Raw genomic sequence first — 10,778 nt, forward strand, 5'->3', positions numbered from 1 at the left:
TTTTTTCCGTGTTGATCGTTTCTGCAAAACCCATCATCTTGTGAAGTTTACCATCACTGTGAGCACTGGTAAGATTCCCGGTTTTATAGTTGTATCTACCGAACGAGTTGCTGTTCACCTTCTTGACAATTTCCACACACACAAAAACAAAAAAAATCCCCACTAGTCTGGGTTAATGTTAGGAAAGAATATTGTGACCCAGTTTGCAGGAGTCTGTTTTTTTTTTTTTTTTACACTTACTGACAAACGACAGAGCAGTATGTTTATATATTTAAAATATAATCTATCTCACTTATTAATTTGATTTTCCACAACAATCCAATTCATCAAAAATCCATCGGAGCTGTAATTATTCTTTACTTAAGCGAAACCTACTTGCATACTTTAGAATTAATTTGGTAAAGAAACGTCAACATAAACAATTTCATGTGGACTCCATAAAGACAATTCCTAAATTTTCTGTATGGAAAATTTGAGAGTTCAATACTCTCAAATTGAACATGGAGAGTATTGTTAGCTGATCAAGATTAGTGTCCATATCTCTCATACATACATAATTTGAATTTCTTATTACCCGTTTTAAATCTGAGGAAAAGATTGGAGAAAGGAGGAAAATATTTGAGGCCTGGCAGATTCTGATACCAGAACACAATCACTCGTATTCTGAGACAAACAAGCGTTGGTGTTTTTACGTTCTGTGGATTTAAGAATCAAATTGGTAATTGTTCAAAGAAGGCAGGCAAAACCAACAAAGGAGACTGATAAAAAAATCCCACAAGATATTTAGACGTTTATCTTCACAGTAACTTGCCAAAGTATTCATACCCATTTTATGCTGCATTCAATTTTGCATGTTGCATTAAGAAATGAGCAGTGTATTTTATATAGTGCTCATTATAGTCATGAAATAAAACAAAGTATATGTTTTATGCTGTACAAGGAAAAATGGTTTTATATCATTTTAATAAAATTGCCACTACACTTTTACTTTTTATACTTCTGTTTTTGTGGTTGAAGTTACAAAACAAAAGCAACAAGCAGGAATGTTTGGGTTCATAAAACCTTTTCCATTCACAAGCCAGTGTTCAGAGAAGCCGTCATTTTACCGTTTTTGTTTTTCATCAGACATAAACTCCGCTTTATTTCATGCCTGTTGTGCCTTTTTTGGTTTTATAGGCCAACATTTTCAATGGCACAAGAACAAAGTGCCAAACTTCGGTTTCTCTCGTAAACCCTCGCCACGGAGCCACAGTTTAACAGACAAGTTGTCGGGCCGTGATTGAGACAGCGACCACGGCGTGTAGCTGTGCAGGTCGCTATTGTCGCTCTGTGCGTGCTGACCCAGCTGACCGCTCTCTGAGGCAAACAGGAAGCCATTTATCCCCGGACCACATCTGCTGCCAGCTCTGAAGTTCTCCCTTTGCTCCTTTGTGATCCAAAACAAACAATAATTATTTTAGGATTAAATTGATTTTTGGAGACTGAGCCCCGGGCCGGTTACGTAAAGACTTGACCACAATCCAGCTCTTGTCCCGACAGGATCAGGCCACCTGCTGGAAATGTCAGAAAATGGTGAGAAAAAGTTTCTAAGTGTCACACGAAACGTGTTGCGGTTTAAAATTTAATACATAAAAACATAGACTTCTCTAAGACTGACATTACATTTTAAAATTGCAATTATTTTGTTTAAAATCCTAAAATGCACTCCTTACAGAAAAACTTCAATTTTAGAAAAAAAACCCCAATTGAATAAAGTTAACTTAAAACATGAAGAGTATCTACTTTATGTAGAAGTAGATACTCTTCATGGCTTTCTAACAAAATACGTCTAAAAGATTTGCTAATATACAGGAGAAGAAATGTATTTGCTGCATTTTCATTTTGTTACTTAGTCATAAAGATAACACAGTCAGAAAAGGCAACAAAAACCTCAGCAAAGAATTGACAAATCCAAACTATTGATTAGCTCATCGTCAATACTTTTGTATGCGTTCTCTGTAATGAAAACCTTTTGTGAGATTAATCATTTCTTGAGAAACTATACGGTCTGAAAAAAGTTCCAAATACATCTGAAACTGGCTCGGAAATAAATAATAAGTGTTCGTTTAGTCTCCATTTCACTGTGAACTTATAGTAGCTAATGGTGGATGCAGACAGCAAGAGGTTCTTCTCCAGGAAAACGGTCGCTGCTGGATCAGACCCTGTCGATGTGAAACGTCAGTTCTTTCAGAAATCATACAAGATGTTTTTCCCCCAGTGTGGCCACATGATGGCGGATTGAAAACAGCAACAAAGTGAGGAGCAATGGAGAGCCCCTCAGACAAGTTCCCCTCCCCTTACAGCAGGACTGCGGCACTAAAACACCGGCTGGATCTTGTTTTTCCGTCTGCGACAGTGTGGAAGGAGAGATCTGTCCCAGCATTAGTGCCACGGTGTTTGTTAACCTCCAGCCTGGTTTCCGACTGCGCCGGCATGTTTCCTCCAAATGTGAAATGAATGAAAGCTACTAGACGCTAAGAGTAGATGGTGATGACCTCCCGACCTCCTCCACGAACCAGCAGCACACGGTCCAGGCCTTCCATTAAAACCTCCAAGAACTCCATATCTGAGAAACGCACCGTGGTTAAGGACAAATCGTACACATCAGCCGGTTTATCCAATTTCTAATTCGCTTCTATGCACCACAAATCTGGAACAAGCTTCCAGAAAATTGTAAAACAGCTCAGTGTTTAAAGAAACACTGAGTTTCTTTAAATCTAGATTAAAGACCCACCTGTTGTACTATAATAAATGACACACCAACAACATTTTGATGTCATGTTTCAGTTGTTGATTGTTGTGTTTTCATGACATAAAGCACGTTGAACTGCCTTGATGCTGAACTGTGCCACACAAACCATTTTTGATTTTATTTTGAAGGTCACACTCACATTATCAAATACATTTCCATATTAAATGACAGGCTGACAAGGCAAAAACATGACTGCTAGGTTAATAATCTCTGTAAGTGGCCCCGTTGTGTGGGTATGTGTAATGAACTGGCAACCTGTGCAGGGTGTACTCCGCCTCTCGCCCAATGACTGCTGGAGATGCGCACCAGACGTGGTAAATAATCATAATCAAAAAGGATACAGTTCTCTTCGCCTTTCTTGTTCCTCGGTGGGCCCGGCATGTTGAGCAGGACCAACTCGGAGTCTTTGGATTTCTTCTTCACCACCTCATTCAGCTTCACGGCCGTGTGCATCCGCCGCACGTTCGCCTGGTTGCTGCAGGAAAATTGCATCAATAACCGTGTCGCTAAGTAAAACTTTGGGCTATGAGCGAAGGGCGATGCTGCAAAGCTGGCATCGAAGCGAAACGTTGCAAGGCCACAATTGTGATTATACCGCTTGCAGGTGAACTCGCGTTGAGTTTTTAAAGCTATTTTTGCCACCATGCACCCCTCCCTCCCTTTTGAGGCGAACTGAATGACACAGACATGCAAGCAACAGTTTCAGCGCATGCAACCAAAAAAAACTGAAAGACGGAGCAACTTACAGATTCTCCCACTCACTGGGGAAAGGAGAAAAAAAGAAAGAAAAGCACAATCATTCAAAATTGTCACCAAAACATTAATTCTTTCAAAAATATTTTAAACTGGAAAACTATGGATATATTGAAAAGACAGCCCTTGTTAATGTTAGAGGTTGAATGAACTGCAAAACAAAATAGTCAAACAGGGCCGGATACACTGAACACAGTTCTCAAAATCCAGTTCAAAGGTTCATTAACATGGGAGCTGAACCGCTTATATTTGGGGTGCAAAAAGGGATTTCAATTTTCTTACATCATGTTCTGCTGGTTCTACTTACGGTTTCATGTTGAACATGTCCTTAACCGCCATGCCTTCTCTGTGCTTGTTCCTCTCGTTCAGCAGCTTGTCTTTGGTCCACGTCATGTGGACGTGCTCGGGCGTGGCGCCGGCCGCTTTGTCGTTGCTCGCAGAGTGAGCTGCCGTGTTCCGGTCGTGAATCAGCTGGGCCTAAGCGACACACGGGAAATAGACATTTGTGTCACTGGAATAATTAATCAAATGGCATCCTGGAATAATTTGCACAGAAGTACATACAAATACGGAGATAAAAAAAACAGAAGATCATCTCTATATGTGTGTATAGTCTGTTATAGGAGGAGTCAAGTGCGAAGCAGGTTTGATGAAGATGGACAAAAGTTGAGTATAGAACCCAAACACATTGATTGTTGTAAAGAGGGAAGAAGTTAGGTCAAATGTCTTAGTATGCCCCCGTAAATTAGCTGTAAAGCTAACAGGAGATTCAAAGTGTTGAACCGCACAGATTTACAACATTCACCCCGAAACAGAGCACACAACATCCACAGTCCCCCGTATATTTTGTGAGAAGTCTAAGCTTATACGTATGGGTGGAGCGTATTTTTGGAGGAGCGCTGCCAGACTCGGCGATCAGCTCACTCACTGTAACTACAGCACAATTACGCCGTTATTTATTGCAGTTAAACATCCAACTCCAGAGCTTCACAGAAAATCTTACTGACTTTTACTGTGTGAAAAATGAGGACAAATGAATTAAAGTTGCTATATTGGCTGTCAATAAATATTTCAGTAGCAATAGCTGTGTAGAAATTAAACGAGTGCCACCCTTCAATAACCTTAATATAACTCTTTTTCGAACCAATGGTTGCCAAGCGATGGGAGGCATGTTTACGAAGGATCCAACAGCGGGATGGCACCTGAGCAGATAGTCTGACTAATTATCAGAGATCAGCACATTTGGCTGCAGCAGGAAGAACAAAAATGTAAAATATTCTGCTCAATAAGCAGTTTTCCTTTAATGCTACAACTAAAATTAAATAGCAGCAGCCAACAGAAAGAATAACTGCAGCTGGGACAGTTGTCCGTGTTTAAAGTTGCTTTGTCCTCCTCTAGTGGCAGCTTTTTGTTTTAGCCAGAGCAATGGATCCCAAACCTTCTAGTCCAAGCAACCCATGTGGAAGGTTTACTTTAAAAATAAATCAGTTCAAAATATTATTTTAAACTCACTTAGGTTTTTTGTTGTGTCAAAAATCTCAAGTTTTTGTGAGGTTTTTTTTGTTTTTTCCTTTTTGAGGAGAGCAAATGAATTAAGAATCAAGCAGGAAACTGTGCTTTCTTAAAACAAAGTGAAAGAAGTTGGCATCTCCAAGGGTCCCAAAAAGAAAAACTAGAAGTAAAGCAAAATGTTATTTTTTTAAGAACAATAAGCTTAATTTAAATGAAAAATCCAGATAACATTATTGAAACTCAATGTTTCTAAATTGTCTGCATGAAATCAAATTTCAGATTCACTCTGCCACTCACTCTGTCACCAAGGAAACGCCGATGTATTGACAATATTACCAAAACACTGGGTTGTATCACTAAAAAAATACCAGGAGAGGTTTTGAGGCCCCTCTGTCAAAACATCTGGCCTCTTTTAGGGGTGAGTGACCCACAGTTTAACCCCTTAACTGTCATGATGACACTGGCTTACTCGTCGGCTTACATGTAAGAGTTTTGACTGTGACAGTTAAGGGGTTAAAAACCACCAGAGCAGAGCCTGAAAATTTAAGAATGGAAAACACACAAACCTTTTATGGATGCAAACTCGACTAAAAACCCACCTGTCTAGGATTGTATTTGTAACGTAATCAATTACAAATTTATTGATGGAACTTGACTTAATGTCGTGTTTTGATCGTTGATTCTATGTTGCATTGTGTTTCTGTGTTTGATATGATGTAAAGCACTTTGAAATGCCTTGCTGCTGAAATGTGCTATACAAATAAAATTTGATTGATTGATTGATGAGAGAAAGCAGATATAGAACGATCTTTTTTTTTTTATTATTCGAAGATCCTCCAAAACCAGCAGGAGCCTGAAACTACTGCACTCAGCTTCTGCTGACACACCCTTGTCAAAGCCCTGCAGCTGGAATGACTGGATTATGTTGGTGAGGAAGAACGGTAGGAGGAAAGTGTGGAAGGATGACACTGTGGATGGTTGTGACAAGCTGTTTAGTTAGCTTGGCTACCTCATCCTCTGGAACGCTCTGAGTATTGTGATGTTGTTTTGTTTAACTTTATGTAGCTTTGTAACTGTAACAAAAAGCTAATAATAATAATAATAATAATAATAATAATAATAGATTTTTAGATTAAAAACAAAACTGAATAGAAGAAAATAAATATTACCTGCGATATGTACGGTATTTTTACTTTTCAATACAAAATAATCATGATGCATCATTTACCTTTTCTACATTAAAGTGTAACAAACTGTTATGATTACTTCTGATGCGCCGATACGTTGTGTTGGTGCTTTGAGATGAAAAGTTTAGGCAAACCACTGAAACCAGTACAAACAGCAAGTCTGGAGGCCTGAGATACTACAGTGTATAAAAGATGCATTAAATATAAATGAACTATGGATGATTTACTGCTTACTTTGGTAGACTTTAGTAGTTTGTATTGCCTGTGCGATCATACCTCTCTCTCCCTCTCGGTGCGGGACAGCTGCATCTCTTTCAGCATTTGGGACCTCTGCTCCATCTTCAGAGTCCTCTCGTATGTGAAAGCCGAGATGTCACTGTCATGCTGCGGAAACATACAGAGCGCCTTCAGATTCAGGACGCAAGGCAACTCGCAGTACTATCAGCGTACAACTGTTGCTATGCTACGTTGACAATTGGGGCGGCACCATGTTGCCTCACCATCTCCACCACCTCCACCTCTGCGTCCAGGCGCAGTTGGTACAGAAACACCTGCAGGTCCTTTTTCATCTGGATGGAGTTGTCGTCCAGCTGCGCCACCGTGAAGACTCGCATTTTGCATTTCCTCCACACCTACGAACACACCCGAGTGAGAAACTGCCGATGGCATTTGAGCGACCTGCAGGTGAATGGGTCACGAAAGACACACACAACCTGTGGCGAGCACGCACCTTGTGCTGCATTAGCAGGAAGGGCAGCAGCATGAGAAGCCCGCCGTCGTGGACGATCCACCACACGTCAATAGAGCCCTCCTTCAGACGCTCGTGGTTGTCGGGGAAATGGTCGATGTTCTTCGCAACCAGCAGAGCCTGGTGGGCTTCTGTCGTCTCTCTCACCGTCTCTGGATGTAGAGGAATATTTTAAAACAAACCTCAAGCTGCTAAACAGCTAAATATCTGCTGCGCTCGTGTCATAAACCAAAGCGCCTGCTGTTGGTGAATGGTTCAAAAATTGTACAGGTCATTTAGGCCCAAAGTGACCCAATTACAATTTCTATTTTTGCGTTAATGCGACCTAGGCCACTTGGAAATCCGATACGTATCCGACCTTTTCAAATGTGACCTGAAGCTGAAGCAGCCAGGTCTCATCCATCCGACCTGAACGTCACTGATACTCGACAAACTTTACTATTCTGTCCTGATACGTGCAAGCAGGAAGAAAAACAACAACCATGGTGGACTGTAATGAGGGTTAAGTTGTTAAAGTGCTGCTCCGGTTGGACAACAACTTCAAAATCGCAAGCTATGCTCCACGGTTAGCCTCCATGTTTACTCCCACAAACACTGAGCATGCTCGCTATGTGTGACGTTATCGTGCCCCCTACTGCGCATGCGGGACACTTTCAGATCGTTTGCAGTTCAGTAGATATATGTGATCACAGAGAGGTCGCATATATTTTGCAACAAAAAAAATCCAATTTGACAAAAAAATTGGATGCGAGTCACTTCCGATTTGCACCACAAACTTCAATGTATTTTATCAGTACTTGTGAACGTAGCCTTCGATTCTAGAGAAGTTATCGTTCTCTGTTGAAGGTCGAAGGGAATCTTTTTTCAGTATCTGGTCAAACTGGACGAAAATGTAAAACCACTAATCTCCATGGAGTAAAATATGTCTGTCACATAAAAAATACTATCATGTTTCAGAATGTATCCCGACTTTGATCCAGGCAAACTTACACTCTTCAGTGTGTTTTCTCCAAACACAAACAGAACGGGTCTGTAATACTTCCTTCTCCAAATAAAAATTAGCAAATAAAACTAACTGCGCTTCTGTGTGGTTTACCTATGAAGTTCCTTTGAGCCAGGGAGTCTCTGGCCTGCTTCCAGCCTGCGGGCCAAGGCATGAGGACGGCGTTGTGTTTCATTCCTCCCAGTCCCGCTGACTGGATCAGAATGGAGAAACCGTCTCGCAGGCTGGACGACACAATGACGTGGGAGAAGCCCTTGGTCCGCTCCGCAGCCATGGCTGCTTTCATGTTCTGCGGGAGAAAATAAAATCCAGGTCAAAGATGGAGTGATTATCTCTGAGAAATATTTGTTACAGTATTTTTTTCCAAGTATAACAATTACCTTTATTTATTTGTACTGAAACTGTTAACACATTTCACATAGCGTGCCGAGTCTCGAGACTCAGAGATGTCAGCTCACCTTGTCACCCTGAGAGCAGACTATTTGCCACGGTATTCAAAAGACAAAATGGATGAGTCTTTTGTTGCTCACCGTTGCCATGGGGATGAGGCAGAGTGGTGAATCAGGTTGAATTTGATGCAGAATTTGCATTCTGCCAGAATGCAAATTTCCCACTGCATTCACACGCAACATCTGTCACATATTTCCTCAAAACTTTGTATGTTGGGGTTAACATAATGAATGAGAGTAAGACTGAGGAGGAGGAAGTTTTTGGCCACATTTAGTGGCTAAAAAACAAACATGTTTTTGTACTTCATTCTATTTCCAATTGACTTGGACATGGAGTAGTTTTTGATGGATTGTTTACTGCTACAGTGCATGATAGAAGTATCTATTTTCCTTGCTTTCCACATTATTTTATATTACAACCCATTCATCCATCCATCTTCTTACACCCTTGTCCATGCTATGGTTGGGAGGGGTTCTGGCGCCCATCTCTGGCGCCCATCTCCAGGGAGACATTTTGGGCGAGAGGCGGCGTCACCCTGGACAGGTCGCCAGTCCATCGCAGTCGTATTACCACCATAAACTTCAATGTTTTTTAATCAGTATTTTATACAAGAGACCAACAGAGAACAGTGAATAATTATGTAAAAACTTTGACTTTTTTACAACAAACAGTCTGAATAATATATAAATTTGTATTCAGAACCATCTTTCCTGCAAACTGCAGTTTTAAGTACTTGAAGGTTTGCAATTTTCTCTTTGTTTTCCTTGCACGAAACTTTATATTGTTTAAATTGTCACAGCACTAATAACTGCAGAAGCAAAAGATGTTTTGTTTTTTTGTTTTTTGTTTTAAATAATTTGCATTTTCCAGAAGTTTCTCTTTCACCGTGCCAGTGTTTAGATTTTGGTTATTGTTTACAACTGCATTTTGTAACAATGACAGTAAACCCTGACCCTTCTGTTGTGATGCTACTTGTTCGCTATTGTTCTCTAAACAAAAGGTCGTCACAACACAGCTGGATTCATAATCAGATGAAATTATTTACTGGCAGGATGTTTGTTAATAAGGCAACATCTGAAGACACATAGGTATTCTTGATTTTATCCAAGGATCTCAGATTAAAAGGGGGGTGGATACATTTCAGTTTTTATGTTGATTAAGAAAATATTCCAATCAAGCATGTTGATGTTTTGGGTTGTAATGTGACGAAATGTGTAAAAGTTCAAGGAGTTTGAATGGATTAGCAATTCGGTGTTATTTGCGTATAAAAAATTACTAGTACGAGGTCCAAGTGGATACAAAAAAAAAGTACAAGTTTTTACATAAGAAGCTACACCAAGAGGCACACCTGCTCTCCAGTGATGGCGTCCGCCTTGCGCGTCATGTACGTTCCCTCCAGGACCGAGCCGACGATGGTGAGTCCTTTGCCGGCTTTGAGTTGCGAGGTGAAGGACAGGAGACGGGGATGCTTCACTTTCAGGTCAGAGTTCAGTTTGCACAACACCAGCAACTGTGGTCTGCAAAAAATAAAAAATAAAAATATTTGTCGAGTAGAAGAGAAACACTGTAAACACATCTTTGTATTAAAGTTGGAGTGATCCTGTGTAGACGTAAGAAACGGCCACCTCCAGTTTTTGGTGTGCAGCGGCGCTTCCTCCAGGCGAATGAGAGCATAGCGTGCTGCGTTCAAGGACAGCCCTCTGATCCCGTCGCCCCACTCCTTCACAGCTCTGCATTAAACAGGAAAGAGTCAGCTCTCCACTCAAATGTTCATCTCTAAATTATTTTGATGTTGTGATGAATTGCACTTCACTAACTGCAGGACCATCTTAAAGACCCATAATAAAGTGAAGATCTGTACGCGCTAATTTCCAGGATATATTCAGTCGGGCCTTAATGAGGAAAAGGCTTCATTGTTAGAACAAAGCTGTCCCTGTCGTCCAAATGTCATTACTAAATCCTTGTTTAGAGTGATTTTAAAATAACCCCTTGGTCTCAAACTTCTGAACTCACCCTCTGTATTCGATGTATTTGTAAATACAGCCAGCGATCAAAATGGCACCTATGGCGTAATACCAGGAGCAGATGAACATGAGGGAAAGACAGAGACTCATGCCTAAGAAGGACAAAGTCCTGCAAGAAAAAAAAGATAATCATGTCAAAATTTATCACTTTCATAACGTTATGTCCTTTGCACTCTTTTTAATGTCAAAATACTAAAGTTAACTGTGTGTTTAAGACAGATTTATCTACAGTTGTTTGGCTGTAAATATGACACATCCCCCCCAAAAAAAAACAGGAACTAGAAAGTAAGAAAGGAGGAGGGCCCAGAGG

General features: G+C 40.6%; 1 protein-coding gene across 1 annotated transcript in view; it reads right to left on the reverse strand.

Annotated features, from left to right (window-relative positions):
• Positions 1-1,603: 1,603 nt before the first annotated feature.
• The window catches only part of LOC116722117 (solute carrier family 12 member 7-like), a 29,278-nt gene continuing 20,103 nt past the window's right edge, over positions 1,604-10,778 (reverse strand). Inside the window, exons 16-26 of the mRNA XM_032566266.1 lie at positions 10,458-10,577; positions 10,070-10,174; positions 9,793-9,961; positions 8,088-8,283; positions 6,974-7,143; positions 6,744-6,875; positions 6,520-6,627; positions 3,852-4,021; positions 3,538-3,552; positions 3,133-3,266; positions 1,604-2,605 (exon numbers count right to left, since the gene is read on the reverse strand). Of these exons, the coding sequence (XP_032422157.1) occupies positions 2,514-2,605; positions 3,133-3,266; positions 3,538-3,552; positions 3,852-4,021; positions 6,520-6,627; positions 6,744-6,875; positions 6,974-7,143; positions 8,088-8,283; positions 9,793-9,961; positions 10,070-10,174; positions 10,458-10,577 (1,411 nt within the window). The 3' untranslated portion in view covers positions 1,604-2,513. The remainder of the gene's footprint in view (positions 2,606-3,132; positions 3,267-3,537; positions 3,553-3,851; positions 4,022-6,519; positions 6,628-6,743; positions 6,876-6,973; positions 7,144-8,087; positions 8,284-9,792; positions 9,962-10,069; positions 10,175-10,457; positions 10,578-10,778) is intronic.

Source organism: Xiphophorus hellerii, chromosome 6 (assembly GCF_003331165.1).
Source record: "Xiphophorus hellerii strain 12219 chromosome 6, Xiphophorus_hellerii-4.1, whole genome shotgun sequence".
Taxonomy (NCBI): Eukaryota; Metazoa; Chordata; class Actinopteri; order Cyprinodontiformes; family Poeciliidae; genus Xiphophorus; species Xiphophorus hellerii.